The following is a 19,723-nucleotide window of genomic DNA, read 5'->3' on the forward strand; positions in this document are numbered from 1 at the left end:
CAAATTCTGAAAAATCAATCATTGAGCTGATTGTCAATAAATCTTAAAAGTCATCAAATCAACATGTTAACTCACAAAATGACAATGTCAATTTGGTGACTTTTTATTGACACCGACAAGTCGTCGATTACATGACTACATAATATGACAAAAGAAGATCAAACTGTTTTCAAAAATTTTTGCAAAAAAATGGCCAACTCTGTCTTAATTCAGAAAACCAAAAAAGTATTTTAATAATTCCATTCATATGTAGGCTAGCCCTCAACCTATTACCACAGTTACATGTATAAAATCGTAGGTCTCAAAAGGAGACAGGCTTTTAAAGCCTGTCTCCTTCAAGGCCGTCGACGCGCCGTCGATCTACATCGATCCAAAACCGAAAGTTGAAAATTTCCAATTATATTCTGATTATGATATTGTCGCGCCATCTAGTATTTTATTTGTGCAATTTTAGCTCTTTCATTTCGAGTATTTTTCTGTTGTGTAGCTAGATATTCTGTGCTATTACTAAAGATTCTAACATAATTTCTTTTATATTAGGCGTTTATTTCATTTGTCATTCTGATAAAAAAAGCTATTTCTAAATAAATGAACTTAACAATAATGGTTCCATTGCATTGGTCATATTGATTTGGAAGTGACAGATTAGATTATATTTATAATCATATAACTCCATTCAATATAAATACAATAGTACTTAAATTATAGGAACGTCAGGAATCAATGTTGCAGGCATCAACTAGTTTACTAATACATACAAAAGCAATATTCTAAATTAGAGCTTACCTGGTTCTCACTGTTACAATTTAAAAATAATTTCATGTTTCCAATAATATACAGTCCATTCCTTGCTCTAGACAGAGCTACACAAACTCGGTTTTGTATTTTTAAAAAACCTGCTTTATTTTCTTCGTTGCTTCTTACCAGCGAGAGAAGTATTATATCACATTCTTCACCTAATATTAATTTTAAAAAATAAACATTAAATAGATATAAATAACTGCATCACAAAAATACAGGGTTGTTCACCACATACGACACGGAATATTGTAGCTAAACGATTAGATTTTTACAAACTGTAAGTTTTGGGTTCGTCAAAGGACTATTAGAGCTACAATTTAAAAATAATTTTACAAGATACAGAGTGTCCCAAATAAGTAAAAAATATTATAGTTGTATTTTTTTAAATGGAACACCCTCTATATTATTCTATTTTTGGATTCTACGATTGAAATAAAGGTAAATTTGATTAAGGTTTATCATACTTAAACCTTAAAGTTTTTGAAATATTTTCAATTTTGTGAAATTGCAGTAAAAAATTTAAGGCTTCATTTCTCCAAGGCTATCAAAGTTTTTAATATTAAATACTTACTAAAAATTATTTATTGATCAAATATTATGTTCCAATAATAAAAATTATACTACCTTATACAGAGTGTCCAAAAATTTATATTAAATAATTTCTAGCTTTAAACGGCAATAACTTGTTTAATTTAAATAGAACACCCGGTATATTTTACGTGAAACAGATGCACAATTTAATTGTCTATCAAATTGTATTATACCATTTTCACCTATCTCCTCAAGTTTTCGTAAAAAATGCATTTTCTTATAATTTAGACCTTGTTTATCACTATATCTATGGAATATTGACATCTTAGATTTTTTTTAAAGCAACATATGTACAAAATATACAGGTGGTAAACATAATAATATTGCAAGCCAATTTGTTTGCAAAACGAAAACTATTTAAATCTTTGTAAAAGAGTATACAGGGTGTTTCAAAACAAATGCGAAAAACTTCAGGGGGTGATTCCTTGTTCAAAATAAAGGGTAGTTTGCTTGATAAACGTTGGGTCAAAAGTCAACCATTAGGGAGATATCGCGGTACAAAGATGGCGGAAAAATAATGTTTTTATTTTTTATCTTGAAAACAGAAAGAGATAGACTAATGAAATTTTATGGAAGCATTACTGTTATGAAAACACACTTTCTGGTAATTTTTTCACTTTTTTAAAATGAGTGGAAGGGGTTGAAATAAACTACCCCTATCATTCTTGTTAACGAAATTTAAAGAAAAATCTTATCAAATACATGCAAAAAAATTAATTTGGATAGCTTTGTTTAGAAACTTTTTTATCTCTTGTATTTTTTTGATAAAACTCACCGATTTGAAATTAAAAAATAAAATGTAAAGCATTACATGTCAGGACAAAAAACATTTTCTGATAAAGAATCTAGTTGGCTGCTGTAATTTTTTTTAGGAAAAAATCTAGTCGGCCGCTGTTACTTATTAGGATGTTCCTAATATTATTTTATTTGACATTACTCTACTGCAATACGTTATTATCTAGATGATTATTATTATCGCTATTATCACTAGATTCTTAATCTAAAAATGTTTTTTGTCCTGACATGTAATGCTTTACATTCTATTTTTAATTTCAAATCGGTGAGTTTTATCAAAAAAACACAAGAGATAAAAAAGTTTCTAAACAAACTAAACTATCCAAATTAATTTTTTTGCATGTGTTTGATAAGATTTTTCTTTAAATTTCGTTAACAAGAATGATAGGGGCAGTTTATTTCAACCCCTTCCACTCATTTTAAAAAAATGAAAAAATTACCAGAAAGTGTGTTTTCATAACAGTAATGCTTCCATAAAATTTCATTAGTCTATTTCTTTTCGTTTTCAAGATAAAAAATAAAAACATTATTTTTCCGCCATCTTTGTACCGCGATATCTCCCTAATGGTTGACTTTTAACCCAACGTTTATAAAGCAAACTACCCTTTATTTTGAACAAGGAATCACCCCCTGAAATTTTTCGCATTTGTTTTGAAACACCCTGTATATACCAATTATTATCTTATATTACCACCATTATTTCCACCCAAAAATTAGTTAATTGTATACTTGTTGTGTAAGTGTTTTAATTAATAATTTATTCTAAATAAATGTAGATTTGACTCAGAAATCAATACAATAATAAATTATGAAAATGAACATTTTTGTCGTTATAAATAAACATTCGCCAAAAAATGAAATAAAATTTATAAGGTGTTACTTTTTACCACACTGACTAATAAACAAACAAAATTCAGTTTTTTAGTATTTGGAGCAATTATTATTAATCAACGTAAACAGTCAATTAATGTAGTTTGAATACCCGGATCATATTAATTCACCCTCTTACTTAACAAGTATTCAATATTAACTTATATACTTTATATTCGTATAAACTTAACACCCCTTCACCTCGAACTATATCGACAATATTAGTATTTGGTACTCTTTGAAAATTTGTTACATCTTTAACAATAATCTAAAATGTCAATATTCCATGGGTATAATGATAAATTATGTCTAAATTATAAGAACATGCATTTTCTACGAAAAGTTGAAGAGATAGATGAAAGATGGTATAATACAATTTGATAGACAATTAAATTGTGCCTCTGGTTCTCCTAAAATATATACGGTGTTCCATTTAAATTAAACAAGTTATTGCCGTTTAAAGCTACTCATTATTTAATATAAATTTTTGGACACTCTGTATAAGGTAGTATAATTTTTATTATTGCAACACAATATCTGATCAATAAATAATCTTCAGTAAATGTTTAGTATTAAAAACTTTGATAACCTTGGACAAATGAAGCCTTAAATTTTTTACTGCAATTTCACAAAATTGAAAATATTTCAAAAACGGTAAGGTTTAAGTGTGATAAACCTTAATCAAATTTACCTTTATTTCAATCGTAGAATCTAAAAATAGAATAATATACAGGATGTTCCATTTAAAAAAATGCAACTATAATATTTTTACTTATTTGGGACTCCGTATCTTGTAAAAATATTTTTAAATTGTAGCTCTAATAGTCCTTCAACGAACCTAAAACTTACTATTTGTAAAAATCTAACCATTTAGCTACAATACTCCGTGTCGTATGTGGTGAACAACCCTGTATAATTTGGTAATAATGCCCCTTTATTGTCTAAATCTAAATAATAAAACTCTTAGAACATTCTTATAACGCTATATTGAACTTACAAGGGACATCCACAATAGGTGCTTGGGCAAAAAATACCGTTGAAGATCGATAGGGACAGAAAAGAAGGCCAAAGAGTATGGAAAATGTGGTCCCGAAGGGTTTCACAAAATATGCAAGAAAGTTACCAAAGAGCTTAGTAACGGCCTGTAATAAATTAGTAACAAGATCTGAGTTTAGGACATAAGACCGTGGATGACAAAATAATAGAGACAGGTTATGCCGGGACTACACCAAACTGTGCAAACGCGGCAGCGTGCGACGCCGGCGAAAGTCGGTGGGTTCGGTTGCTGAAATCATTAAGTTGCGACGACCGAAAGCCGTCGACTCGCGCGGCTCGAAATTTTTCGCGTTTTCGACCAAAGAAGACCAAACGAATATTGGGCAACCGACGACCATTCTTCTTTTTTGGTTCAGCTGTATGAAGAAATTTCTTCAGAGTAAACGGTTGACGGTTTCCTTTGAGAAATGGATGGAGAAGAAAAGACCGAAAACAGTAAAGAACCGGAGTGGAATGAAAAAGCCATAGTGATGATTGAGCTTTACCATAAAGAGAACAATTTACGGAATCCTAAAAATGAATATTACAAAAATAGAAATAAGCGGCATGATTCAATATCGCTTTGCAAAATTTAAGTCAGAAATTAAACGTAAAGCAAGAGATCATCACTCTCGTACATGGCAAAGAACACCGACGACAGAAAGTTGCTCATTATGCACACGGCTGTGTGGTCCATGAACAAGGGAATTCTAACCGTCGAGAAGAGAGGCGCGAGTTATCTCATCGGTTAGTCGGCGGTTACCGCCGAGTGTGCAAAGTTTAGTGTGCTTCCGGCATTAGGTAACCCAGATGTTGAGTTCATTTCGAGTCATTTCGGCTCAGGAAAAAAGGAGGAAAAGCGTAACCACCGTAATAACAAGGGCGGACAGCTTATTCGTGACGTCATCAACTGGAGGCCTAAACTTTGATTACATTTGATACACTTTATACGTATATAATGGATATAAACTTTAATTGCACCGAATTTTTAATAAATAATAATTAAACATAAAATTTAAAAAACATCAGATTGATATCCCATCTCACATTATCCATCGTCATTGTATTTATGCTGTAAATGTGTCTTAAGTTTCTTTTATTTCCTTATCCAAGTCTATCATTATTTTTAAACAACAGTAGTTTTTCACACGTGTATTTCTAATAGAATTTATGACAATTTTTACAATAACTTAGCATTATAAATAGTACATTGCGGAAATTTTAATAATGGCGTTATTACTTTTAACGTAATCCAAAGATATTTTTGATAATTATTAATATTTTTTTTATTGTGAATTTTGAGAAACTCCTCATAGCTTTGTAAAACTTTGTTAAAAATTATATATTCAAATAAAACGAAAATCTAGGAAATAGTGGGGTTGCAGTCGGAAGGGTCTTTGTCAAACCCTTCCGACTGCAACCCCACTATTTCCTAGATTTTCTTTCCCACTAGTCAGTCGAGACTACTTTCTGCTTATTTCAAATAAAACTATATTAGTAATTTCATCTTTTGGAAACCCAAGACTACCTTTAGTAAGGTTTTTTATAAGTGAATTATCAATATCAGTGTTGTCTGAAAATGTTTATTATAATATATAATAATATAATATATACTATAAAAAATATCTATTTTTTATTGTTTTTTTCTCATATTATACACTATTGTGAACTTAAAATATTCCTTTATTAAATTTGATTGATAAAAAGTGAGAGATAAACATTTATTGACTGGTATGATTTTTTCCGTATTCATTAAAACTATTTTTATATACTATAATATTTTTTTAAAAACTCAGAAAAAGTCATTTTAAAACTTCGAAATATATCTGGTGAGTGAAAAAAGATCCACAATTTGAACTTTTATCAGGTAATTATCAACGCTGATAAATAGAGTTGGGCCTCCTGTTGGTGACGTCACGAGATTTTTACGTCACAGCTGTCCGGCCTTGTTATTACGGCGGTTACGGGAAAAGCCACCGTGGGAGACTATGACAACCAAAAATTGTTCAAAAACAACCTTAAAAGCTCTCTGGGATGTTCTCTGGTTACAGTAAACGGTGGGTTATTGAAACGTTAGTGGATGACAGGACTTTCTACTAAGTTGCTTGTTATGACGATCTTATGAATTTCAATGAAAATTAAACAGTGTGACGCTGCCCGTTCACGTGAGATAGTTAGAGACAAAGCAGCTCACGACGATCAAGGAACTAAGTGTACAAGTTTTTAGCGAAACAATATGGTTTGGCTGTACAAAAATCAACACGTGCTTGGAATGTAATTAGAAGACTAAATGTTATAACAGCAATGTCCCAGACAGCTAGTTAAGATCTTTAGATCAAGTATGAAACAAACAAAAAGAAAAAAGATTTCTATTGTAAACAAACTGTAATGGCAGATTTCTATCTAAAAAATATAGTTGATGATAAAGTTGAGAGATGGCGCTAGAAAGACAGAAAATTTGAATAAAATATTGATTACAAAAATAGATTTTGTTAAAATATAGGAACTATATTAATAAATAATTTAATCGCTATAGATAATTAAGCAACAATTGAGAAATACTTTTGAATGATACAGAATATTTATGAGAAGGTAATAATTGCAGGTAAACCGCTTTTCCTCACCCTGGTAATTATCTAAGACAGCAATTCTAACATCTTTTAGAAACATAGCATTATGTGGTTTTCGTTTTTCGTGCAACATATCAAACATTTGCCCAAGGTATGCCGCTAGGATGGTTATTTGCTCTGGTTTATAACCATTTAATATTAAATGTCGCGCTAGCGCAATTAAAAACGTTGATTCATGAGTATTCTTTTTACTTTGATCTTGACATTCACTTTCGGGTTTATTATGATCAATGAAATATAAGCATTTTTCGACCCCTGCAAAATTATAAGATCATTTTATGTCCTTGGCAATATACACAAAAATTACCCAAAATAGGATCTCTTTGCAATGTAGATTCATGGTCTTGTAGATCTTCATAAATACTTGGTTTAATAAGACTTGATATTTCCGGTTTCATACGATGCTGAACATTTAAAGTGTAACACTGAATGTTATTGTTAACCATTCGTTCAAACAAACTAACACCTAAAAAGCATTTGAATTATCAGCATATACTCGCCTAAATGTAATACTTAATATTCACTATAGACAAATACACAGAATAAGAAATTCTGTTAAATTTTATTTTAACTTTCGTTATACTACCTGTGTCAGAGATACTCCCATATCGTCGGTGAAATGTGATAAACTGCTAACTCCATTATTCCTAATTTTACAGGAGAGCAAAAAAACGGTATAAAAAAATATATACCCATGTAGGAAGTATTTTCATGCGTTAATATTATAAAGAGATAAGATGTTTATTTGCTGGGGAACCCTAAAACTCAATATTTCGTGTTACGTCATTTTTTTTCAGACACAATAGGGAGATAGCAGATATTCGTCTTGCAGAAATAAGAAATAAAAATATACTTCTGGAGATAACAACCTTTATTGTTTGAAATTTTGAAAATGGTATTGAATATTACCCAAACAGATTTAGAAATAATCAATTAAATTTAAAATATATGATATTCATAACCATATATTTTTTATAATATTGTTACGGATTCCGTGGGTCCACTATTTAAACTCACGATAAAATACTTAACGAATTTATTTGTTTCACTCTGTACACACAACTTATACTATTTACAACACAACTTATGCCACTACTATTACTCTAACGGTATTTCGCGGTATTTTCAAACTTCAGACTATTTTCAGACTTGACTTCAAACTTTAAACTGTCAAAGCGCGGGCCTTATATACCCCCTGGCGGTTGTTTCTAGATTTTTCTAAAGAATTCTATAATTTTCTTTACTTTCTGGCAAATGCGCCAGGTTCCTCAAGGCACGTTGCGATTTTTTAGCAGTATGCAGTTATGCAACCAGTAATACACCTTGACAATATCGTCGGTCTAGAAGCAAAACATAAAAGTCCAAATTGTTAATGCATTTTTAAATGACTGGAGTAGCAGCATTTTGGACTTAATGAATATGAAAATAATTTAAAAATTAAACCTATAATTCTTAGAAGATATGGTAGAATCCTTCCATGCTTGTCCTATTTTTTATACAACGGTAATAGGCCGAGCTTGGAGAACAGTGCGTGATTTTATTAAATTTTTATTACTTTTCTCCTTATTTTTTTAATTTTTATAAAAATTATGTATCATTTACGTGGAAAAACATTGAAAAAAATAAAACTGATTAGGTATTATGGAACTTACTTGTGCAAGAAGTAATGGTTATTTAAACTATTTATTGCACGTCGATGAATTGCTCGTATATAGAGAATTTCGTTTTTCCCCTTACCTTTTACGGATACCCCATATTTACAGAACGGATCGACGCAGGGTCGGACTGGCTATATTATAACTATTAGGGGAGCCCCAGCCTTCACGGGCCCCCTTTATAGTTCATTATTTATTCTTAACAATATTTGCTTTTGCATTGAATTGTGGCATTTGCATTGCATTGGTTTACCTTGCATTAGGGTAGTTCCCTGATTTCTATGCAGGGTGAGTCTTAAATAAGTGCAAATATCTTCAGGGCTGGTAAATCTCGATAAAAGAAACATAATATTTTCCCTTTACCGTTTTTTCAAATAAATCCAACACAACCGAGTTATTTTACTTTTAAATTTTCTAATTTTTTGCTATAATTTTGAGAATCATTGGATTTTCTTTCTTGTAAATTTAATCTACTACCTATGTTGCCATATTACAAACAAAGTATGTTTTTAAACTAAAAATTAAGAAAAATTCCAATTTTTTTTAAATTTCAAATTTTCAAAAAAAAACAATTTCACGCAAAAAACCTCATAATCGTGTTTCTTGGGTCGAAATATACTACCCCTAAAAATATTTGCACTTATTTAAGACTCATCCTGTATGTAATAGGGAAAAATTGACCAAAACGTAAGGCGAAAAAATACGCAAAAAATCCACACGGGCCCCTCCTTACATTACCAACCGGGCCCCTTTGGCCTAGTGCGACCCTAGATCGACGTACTGTACTAAAGCACCATACGAATAAGAATACGTATGTTTGCTTTAGCGTGATCGTAACGTAAATTACGGAAATAGCAGCATTTCGGTGGCTATTTCAGATCACTTGGAGTTAGCAGATATTATTGAGCTAAAATAGCAAATTTTCTTTAATGGGAAAAAATGTATTTGCTTTCCCTACTTATAGAGTATTTTTTCTCTTTCTAATGGTATAAAAAAACTTATTAACGTAAAAAATGGAGTTAGCAGGTTATCACGTTTCACTGACGATATATGATTTGCGTCTAGCCGTACCGTGCCACACTTCAACTTCCAACCCACAGTTTCGGCGCATGCGTATTGGAACGGCAGAACAAAGTAATGCTTCAATATAGCCTGGTTACGAAAGCAGCGTGTAACTCCGTAGTTGAGGCTGCCGCTTCGGGAGCAAAGGGTCAATGCCAGTCGATGGATCGATCCCCGACAGAGGTAGGATTTTTTATTTTTCTACAGCTGTTTTTATTTATTTAGAGCTGTGGGTAACAGCGATCAAAATACGCCGTAGGTGTATTTTGATTGCGTTGGTTAGTCTCTGGTGTCAGTTTTTTTTGTTTATAGAATGCACACGAAATACCCGATCGATTTTGTAGAACTGTTATATATTATTATAATTAGTACGTTTTTGAAATTTAGGTTAAATTATGCTACTATTACTTAAGAACTTACTCTCGAAAGTTTATAATAAGAGACAAGAAAATAACCCACGATTTAAATTTGGCAGGCATCATTGGAAAGTGATCGGGAGACCGACCGCCATCGGAATTGTGGGTTGGAGTTGGAGAGCTGCACGGTATGGCTAGACGCAAGTCCATATATGACAGGGAATGTAGGCCAATAAAATATCGATTTCGAGCAAGTAATTCCCGCCTTGTGTCATAAGTACAAATTACTTTTAACTTATAACACAATGCAGGCATTATGACTAACCCGCTTATTTAAATTTGTTTTGAATTCAATTTGAATTTAAATCTGAATATTTTAGGTTAAGAATATTTAATTATTTTTTTAATGTAACCGATTTTCCAAAATTTAAATTTTATGTAAAAAATTGCATATGCAGAGCAATATATTATACATTTTCAGTATAAAGACCTTTTTTTAATTGACATTGACTTTTTTTTTAATTGGTCAATAAATAATATTACAAATTGAGCTAAAACTTATATTAAAAAATTATATCAAATATTTCAAATGAGAAGCTTTATGCCCTTTTACTTTTATTCTATCTTAAAATTAAATGTAACTTTGTTTAAATTTGTCTATACCTAAACCCTTGATTATAAACAACGATATAATACCTGAACCCAGCAGTTTTCAAAATATTTTCATATGTATGCACTTTTTCCCTGTTAAAATGTTCTATATGCATATGAGTAATTAACAAAAAGATCATAAGTAAAATATCATTTAAAGTCTGTCCAACGAGAGGATACTTGATAGTGACAGTTGTTGTCTTGTCATTTTAATTTACAGATAAATTGCTTTTTCTGTCATTTTTTGAATGTCAATTACGAAACACAAAACTTGGTGAAATATAAAAAGTATAAAATATATGGTTTTATTTAAAATAAGCTGTTAGCTATAGCTGATATTTTAGGAAGAAAAATTATTTTGAACAATTCTTAACATACAACATTCAGATTTGCCTAGATCCAAAAAAACTTTTAATGAAAACCCTGTAGATGATAATAAGTATATTTTTATAGATTTATTTTTCGAATATACCTAAATCCAATACCAAATATTGTGTAAGTAACTTTTTAACTTGGAAAATTATTCTTGTAAATATTTTAACAGTTGACATAGTTCTGAATTTCTTACTTACCCAATTTGTATTTAGTTTCAATTTTAAAGTCAGCGGCTCCTGGTTTAAGCTGAAGGTGGTCACCTATTAATATAAGATGCTGACAGTTTTTTGTTAGTGCTGCAATAATATGAGCTTCTAAAACTTCCGCTGCTTCTTCAACTATTACAATAGGATTTTTGAGAGACTAAAAGATGAATTATGAAATCAAAATAATGAAGTAAAATCAAAATAAAAAATAATGAATGAATTTTACTTTTTTTATTATTGTTATTGCAAAAGACCGCATCATATGGTATTTTTTAGATTTATACTTTGGTATCAGTTGATGTTTTGAATTTCATTAAAACCAAAATATGGTGCACTGTCAAATTACACATTTTAAAAGTAAATGACCAAAAATATTTTTTTCCAATTTAGTATTTATTTAATTTTTATTGTCATTTTTATTATTTTACTATCAAACTAATTTTTGTGGCATAATTACACGTTTACATACTAGTTTTAATTCTGCAATAATTAAAATGTTTCAAATGCGTACGTTTTTATTATCATTGGATATTTTACTCTACATCCTTTCATTTTTGTTAAATTAACGATAGGCATATCACAGCCCCTAGATTTTATCAAATAATAAAGATCTGCTGACATTAAATCATAACAATGAAAATATCTAGAAAAATCTATGTTTAGGTAGGCAACCTTAATAGTTTGAAGAGACACGAATTATACATTGAATACGGGATAATTTGCTGGGTGTTCTATTTAAAATTAAAAAGTAACTTGTTTTTAAAAGTGACCAATACTCAATATTAATTTTGTCACACCCTGTATCACTTTTCGAGTAAAATTTTAATTTGGGTTGACATACAATGGTAATTTTAACTAAATATCAGGTTATACCGGGTAAATTACAATTTGGGCGACTTTTATTGAAATTTAAAATTTATTCTTCATTTTCAGATAATGTTAAAATTGTACCGTTTTTTGTCCTTTTGGCGCTATAAAGCAGCAGGAGTAGATGGAAACTTTCCTGCCAAAGTCAAATATCTGGGAATAACACTGGACAGTAAACTTCTATGGAACAGATTAATGGACTATGGACATATTAAGAACATTACCAGCAAAGCCACAAATGTTCTCATGATATGCAAAAAACTGGCAGGAAATAATGGGACGGCGCCCCTAGCATTTTGCGCTGGATATATACCATGATATAAGTCGCGTGATTACTTATGGAGCAGTTGTTTGGTATACAAAACTAGAGCAACGTATGGCAAGGCTCAACCTGTGCAAAGTCCGGAGAGTGGCATGCATCTGCATCACAACGAGCCATGAGAACCTGCCCCACACCGTTGCACATTGTCATCGGTAGATATGCCAATGCTCAGAATGGTCAGCTCAGGGGCTTGGAACACCGTCAAAAAGAAAATTCCACTCCTCTAACTGTCAGCAGATAACATACCAAGAATGTACAACTTGAGAAACACCTCAATGTAGTATCGAGCAAAAAAAAACTGAGTGAGAAACGTTCGCTCAGCAGTTAAAACACCATACCATAACTTATTATACTGACTATCTACGAAAGATGCGTATAACTTATCTTAGATCGGAACTATCGGAAACAAGAAATAGCCATCTTATCTAATAGTCAAGCAGCGTTAAAAGCGATGAATTCGCTTATCAATCAAATATATCGACGAACTCGCGAGTATCAATCAATTCAAGTTGGTCAAAGAATGCCTAGATAAGGATAGATAGGCATAGAAAACAAACTCTTACTACTCTGGGTGCAAGTTCACCAAGGGATAGAAGGTAACGAGAAAGCAAATGATCTAGCTAGAAAAGGAACTCCAACTAACTGGACCAGAACCGTTCTGCTTTCCAAGTGGAAACCAACTAAACGCGGAACTCAAGAACCAGGAAAACTACATCCGTAACCTGGGATGGGAATCCTCCAACGGTCTAAGACACACGAAGAAATTTCTCAGAAGTTACGACCGAAAAAACGATTTTCCTAGATTTGAGTAAGGGCAAGCTTGATTTGTCACGGTTTTTTTTTAACACGACACTGTCTCCTCAATGAACACCTCAGTAGATTGAAGCTAAAAAATAAGAGCGATTTTTTTAGAATCAGAAGATTTTGTGGGGAAAATGGGAAAACACCAGAACACCTTATCACTTGCTGTCCTCCATTCGCGAATTTCAAGTTCCAGAACTTTACGCCCTGAGCTACTCAGAACGGTTCTGAAAGGAGCTGTACGCGATAGCCTGGTGCCTCCATATGGCGCGGAACAGTTCTGAACTTTATGACTCAATTGAATGGAGTGAGAGTATCGCGCTCTTGAACAGTTCAGAGCTGCACAACTGCGTGAATGGAGGACATGAGTGCGCCGAGACGACAACCATTCGTGCTATGAACGTATGTATGGTACGACTTATATAGGAGATGGAGAACTAACCCCTATAACCTGTCTATAAGTTATAACTCGTTATAACTTAAGAAAGGGGGACACACAATAGATCGGTAAGGTCGCGGTTATTAACCCTCCTTCCACATATTCGACATTCTAATCTAAAAATAGTAACACACACAAGAACTTGGAAGACTCCATCTGTAACTTAAAATGGAAATCCTGAAAGGTGGAAGACACTCGAAGAAATTTCTCAAGACTAATGACAAAAAAAAATCTTTGCTTGATTTAAGTGAGAACGATCTTGTGGTTGTCACGGGAGTTTTAACCAGAGAAGAACAATCGTAGAGAAGCGACAAAAACCGTCGGCACTATTGAAGTGAGGGTGACCAAGTTTTGTGACCTTCAAATTGGCGTACGTGAGAGATCGCAGGTTTATAGCTACACTGAGAGAAATTCAATGAAAGCAAAAGAAATGAGAAAAGCTATATACTGAAAAAAACATGTGTTAACATAAGAGTTAAAACAAACCAAAAAGTAAATAACATAATTAGAGTTGAGGGTTGGAACCGGAATGTTACAACAGCAAAACAAAACACTAATTTACCACAATACACCAAAACACTTTACTTCTGCAGTGCATCAGCAGATGATTAAAACTGACACAAAACGATTATAAATCTCTATACTATGAGAACATAGGTGGTAGATTAAATTTACAAAAAAAATCATATTTTACATAAAAAACCATATTACATTTAAAGATAAAACAACTCACATTAGCGTCGCTAATATATTATATTTGCGATAAAATATTTAATTTTCTAATTATTTTTTATTAAACGCTAACAACCTGCATCTATTTTAAGTTTAAATAATATTTAGTTCTTTCTTTAAGTACTATTATAAGGTAACAAACTCCTATTCTACAAAAACAAATAACCCAAAAAACAAATATGTTATTTTTCCTTCAAGTTAAAAGTCAATATACACTAAAAATAATAAAAATGTTATTTAAAAAACGTTTCTTTACAAAAATCACACTAAGTGAATATTTAGAAAAAAAATCACAAATTACACCTACAGTTCCTGCATAACTTGGTAGAGCACTCTAGACATATAGGTTTGGTGCACATGAAGCACAAATGAAAAGTCTTTCTTTTTATTTGTGAGGGACATGTATAGCATGTTTTTCTCTTTTCTAGTTTCTCCACGCCACTAGGTTCAGGAGATTCTTCTGGAAGTCTTAAAATTCTTCTTATAGAAAATCTCAACTCCCGTGGTATTCTAGTATTTATTGCTCCTTTCTAAATGTGGCCTCGTTAGTTCCTCTCCAAGTAGTTTTAGAAAGTCGGTTTTCTCAAGGACAGGGTTATTTTTAAATGCCTGATGGACGACAAAAGCATTTACCCCACTAATGTCCAATATGCGGAAAAAAATTACCATAGGCCATCTTCTGGTACGTCGACTTGTCGAATGCTTAGCACATTTCTCGTCAAGGGCGTCCACTCCACCCTTTGTAAAATTGTAATATGTTATAATTTCCGGTTTTTGCGAATTCTCATCAAAGACCTTCGAATGGTGCATTGAGGATATGAGAATCACCGATTTATTTTTTCGGGGAACATATGAAAGAAGAGTCACTTCCTTTGTAAATCCAAATAACATTCCATCCTTGCCAACTTTCCTACTCTTATTAGGTAAGAAATCAAGCGGAATTTCCCTTTTAGATTTTTTCATTGTGCCAACATATGTAAGGCCACGATTTTTTAGTTGCTCAACTAGTTCTAATGATGAGAACCAATTGTCAGCTGTAATGTTGCGATTGGATCCTTCAATTTGTTTTACTAGTCTTAGTACAGATTGTGTTGGTTTTGAAAATTTTCTCAAAGATTCATCTAAGTCAAACCCATCCGAGTCTTTACCGGTATAAATATACCCATTGAAGAAGTAGTGTGTGCGTGAATCAGTCATGCATACAATTTTAATACCATATTTACACGGCTTATTTGGCATATACATTTTATACTTGCTCCTCCCTCGAAATGACACCAGCATTTCGTCAATACAGCAGTTTGTACCCAGAGAATATATAGCCTGGGAATTGCTAACAAACTTTTCAAATACTTCCGATATTGGTGATGTAGGATTTTCCTTGCGTCTTTCCTGGCGCTCCAGAGGATTATCGAAGCGTAAACAGGATAAAAGAAACGCAAATCTCTGCTTACTCATTACGCAACGAAAAATATCTCGTCCACTTCCATCTGTCGCAAAAATTCTATCAATATGTTCGTGGTTTGATATAAAAATGGCGGTATAAAATAACAAGCTAATGAACGCTTTTAGTTCAACTGCATCTAAATTTTGATGTTCAGCTCTGGAAGTATCTGTGAATTTTTGTCTATGTCTTTCTATTTTCTCGTTAGTCCAGTGCAAAATATTATCAACATTTCATCAGAAATTAATAAATTCCACACTGCCATAGGGTATGCCTTATCGCCCAATAATGCAGCATTACCTCGTAGAGTAGGCACACGTGTAATTATATTGTGTTTCTGTGTTCTACTCCGCGAAACAAAACTTTCAGAAGACCACTTGTACCTGTTTTTCCCATAAAAATGCTTAGAACCACCAGGGACCGCAGTCTGCTCGGCGTCTTCAGATTCTGTTTCATCTGAATACATGGTTTCCATTTCCTCTATATCATTTTGGTCACATTCCTGTTCAGATTCAGAATTATGGTCACTAACCTCGTATTTACTTTCGCTGACGCTGTCCTCGTCACTGCCACTCATAAATTCGTCAAACCACTTGAATGCTTGTTCATCGTAGTTTGAATCACCATATCGAATCCTTTTTGAAGGGCCTGCACCACCAGCCATTTTTAAAACACGTGTTTTCAACAATATGCACAATACAAAAAACTTACACTATAAGTGTGGTGCGGTCAAGGTGGCCGCCTTAATATTTTGATACTACGTTAGCAAAACACAAATTGCTCTGGACGTACTATATTCCCTCCGCTTGCTTAGGCAACACTAACTTTAAAAGTAACGAGATGCAGAAGGCCATAGAACTAGGTGGGGGTGAATTCCGAGCAAATAAATATGGCGCGTCGCCCGTCGGTCACAATGACCCATATACCATATATATATTAACTAACGTATATTGACTCCAAACTGCATTCTGTGAAGCCGAGCCGGTGAAATGGGTATATAAATCTTCGCTCAGTTAGTGAAACACAAGCGTTGTGCGCAAGCGTGAATTTTTAATTATCGATCGGATAACTAAACCAATCAGAGCATAAGCTGTTCATTCGTACAGCTTCGTACGGCTTTCGTTCGCGATGCGAACACAAAGACAGATGGATAAGAAATGAGGCACAGAAATGAGGATCGTGTTTGCGCTCCCGTTCGACCACGCGTTCCACAAGGCCAAGCTAAAACTAATTCGGATATTCGGAATTTTGGAGTTGCGCTATTGCGCCAGCGTTTTTCTAACAGACGAACTTATGTGAAATATACATGGACCGGTTATCTAGTTGTCTTTAACTCGGCTTCAACTCCAACACATTGCAGGGATACGCGATGATCCGTATAGATTTGATATGTATATGCCATATACATATGAACATTATATAGTTTTATAACATTTTATTTAACGAATAGATATAGGGTATATATGCTATAGAAATATTTTATATAGTTTTCTAGGACACATTTTTATAACTTTTACAGTTATTTTTCGATTTATTGTAAAGTTTTAAAAAAGTTGATTTTTTTATTTAAATCACATGATTAAAATTAAAAAAAATCACTTGATTTAAATCACGATTTAAATCATGATTTAAATCATGCCAACCCTGGATATTGGAGATGGAGAACTACCCTCTATAAAACCGTTTCAGATACTGGCTTTTGTCAAAGCCCTGGGACTGTATAATGAGTTATAACCTAAGAAAGGGGGACACAATAGATCTGTAAGGTCGCGGTGATAAACCCACGTCCGCCCATTCTACATTCTAGTCATTCTTTTAATGGAACTCACCGTTATTTTTTTTTCTAGAATTCAAAATTCACTTAAATATATAAGGTGTTCCATTACAAAAAACGGAACTTAGATGTGTAATTTTTTTTGCGGACACCCTGTAAAACTCTATATTTTTATAAATGCTTTCAATTAATGCTCTCAAAATTGTATTTCAATACAAATTACCGTTCTCCTTGGAGCCTCCGCGTCGTATGAGTAGCGCCACTTTGTACATCTACTCAATGTATGTCGTCTATTATTACCTGTATGGTGCTACGTAATCGGGCTGCTCCTGTTGTGGTCATACCTATCAGACGACAATCTCCCATTATGCGAGCATCTTCCATCTGTCGTAGATCATTGTAAAGGCGAAAAGCCTCTTGATATTTGGTTGTCGTTTTTTTATATTTATTTCTGTAAAAATTAATTATTCCTTAGTCAATAACTGTTGTTGAACTTGAAGGCACTAATTGAATCAATTTTTTTTTACTTAATTAACCGGACAGCAAGGAAAGAAAAAAATTAGTGGAATGACCCTGAAAGTCTACTAGGAATAAAATATGTCGAATACTTTATAGAAAACATGTTGAAACACAAATAATAGATGTTGACATGTCCGGGTAAATTCGAACGTATGGAAACCCTAGCTATAAGCATTTTTTTTCCTACATAAAATTAAATTAATTAACATTTAAAAAAATAATTGATATTTTAAACAAATTTCAACGTTATTTTAATAATGACAAATTATTTATTTCTACAACACAAGGAAAAATCAGTGCTGTTTTGACTTAACTACTTTGATGTGTTTGCTATGGAGAGCTTCAATATTTCGACATATTGTTTTGACAACAAAGAAACAACATAAGTTTGTTATAGTATTTTATAAAAGGTCAAAGCATCATACTGGTACAATCTGCAAAAATGTGTTCCACAGTGTATTGTGATATTTAGAGTACAGTTTATTATCTTTTTTTCCATAAATCTAGACCTTATATTAAAGCCGTTTGAGTTTATTGTATTGTAATTACAATCCACGATTTAATTTTTTTGTACTATAGAATACAAAAAAAATTGTTTACGTTAAATTTAATAATGCATTAATAAGCCTTCTTTTTGCGTCAACAAAGGTGATATAGAATTAAATAAAAAAAAGTGATTATTTAAGACTAAATACCTATAATAAATTTACCTTAAATTATCCCTGAGCTTATCCAAATAATAAAAATAAACTAGCCATCTTCTAGCTGGTGGCACAGATTTTGGATTTTGTAAATCAACTAAAGGTGGCATTCTTCTATTACGTTGATATGAATAGGTATTTAATTGAGTCTAAGAAAGATAATTAGACAAAACCAAAAAATACAATAGATCGAAAAAACTGACGTCAGCGATGGGTATGAAATAAAGATCGTAGTCATTTTATATGTAAAATTATATGGGGAATGTCATCGATGTTCACTTCAAAGCCAACTAGACGCCGTTTTTTAATCAATCATATGGTAGTATATTCCTATTTATACAAACCTCCACATACTCAATAGTCGAATGAGTGTCATAAATTTCCATTTCAAATTGTTCTATTTTTATCATTGACTCTAAAGTAGAGTCAGAATCGCTTTTAATTAAATTTAAGGCCTGATACAATGAATTCAACTTTTGGTTGAGCCCTTTCAAGCTAATCAAAGGTTCTAGTGTAAAACTAGTATCTCTTTCAATATCATCAAATTCATCTAAGTCTACTCTATTGTCATTGTCATCATAAGCGGATAGATGGTCTACTTCATATTCGTTATTTAAAGGCATCTCTTGTGCAGTTCCCATAACCTATATTTAAAGCCCCTTTTAAATAACATAATTTTTCACTGTGTTGTTTACGGCTAGCTTTAACCCTTAAGTACTAACACCCCGTCTCACAGACGCACAGACGCAACGGACTAGCTGGACATATGACATCTTCCCTCCTCACCGCTTCTAACTATCATCCAACTATGTAATTTCAATACACATCAAAACAAGTTAAAGGCCGGCATCGGCAGGGCAATTTGAGAAAGCGTGTAGTTTTCGAAATATTTTAGTTCAAACTGTGGAGTGTTAGCGTTAACGTAAGTTTTTTTTTAATTCGTGGAATGAATAAAGCACCAAGTAGCTCAAAACATGTGAAGTATGGCGAGCAAAATTAGAAGGATACTCTTCTAAAGGTGGTTTGAAGAGACTGGCAGCGATAATAACAAAATAGTGACATAGAATCCAAATGCCGTATTGCGAAAATTTTGCTATAGA

General features: G+C 32.5%; 1 protein-coding gene across 3 annotated transcripts in view; it reads right to left on the reverse strand.

The window, feature by feature from the left end:
• LOC115877149 (NFX1-type zinc finger-containing protein 1-like) overlaps positions 1 to 19,723 on the reverse strand; it is a 56,433-nt gene that overhangs the window by 25,137 nt on the left and 11,573 nt on the right. For all 3 annotated transcript variants that reach the window (XM_030893302.1, XM_030893301.1, XM_030893303.1), the window contains exons 6-12: positions 18,968 to 19,267; positions 18,633 to 18,772; positions 17,704 to 17,854; positions 11,019 to 11,184; positions 7,030 to 7,188; positions 6,717 to 6,977; positions 787 to 956 (exon numbers count right to left, since the gene is read on the reverse strand). In XM_030893302.1, coding sequence (XP_030749162.1) covers positions 787 to 956; positions 6,717 to 6,977; positions 7,030 to 7,188; positions 11,019 to 11,184; positions 17,704 to 17,854; positions 18,633 to 18,772; positions 18,968 to 19,267 — 1,347 coding nt within the window. The remainder of the gene's footprint in view (positions 1 to 786; positions 957 to 6,716; positions 6,978 to 7,029; positions 7,189 to 11,018; positions 11,185 to 17,703; positions 17,855 to 18,632; positions 18,773 to 18,967; positions 19,268 to 19,723) is intronic.

The sequence above is a fragment of the Sitophilus oryzae genome, unplaced genomic scaffold (assembly GCF_002938485.1).
Source record: "Sitophilus oryzae breed Bouriz unplaced genomic scaffold, Soryzae_2.0 scaffold_1442_pilon_pilon, whole genome shotgun sequence".
In the NCBI taxonomy this organism is placed as follows: Eukaryota; Metazoa; Arthropoda; class Insecta; order Coleoptera; family Curculionidae; genus Sitophilus; species Sitophilus oryzae.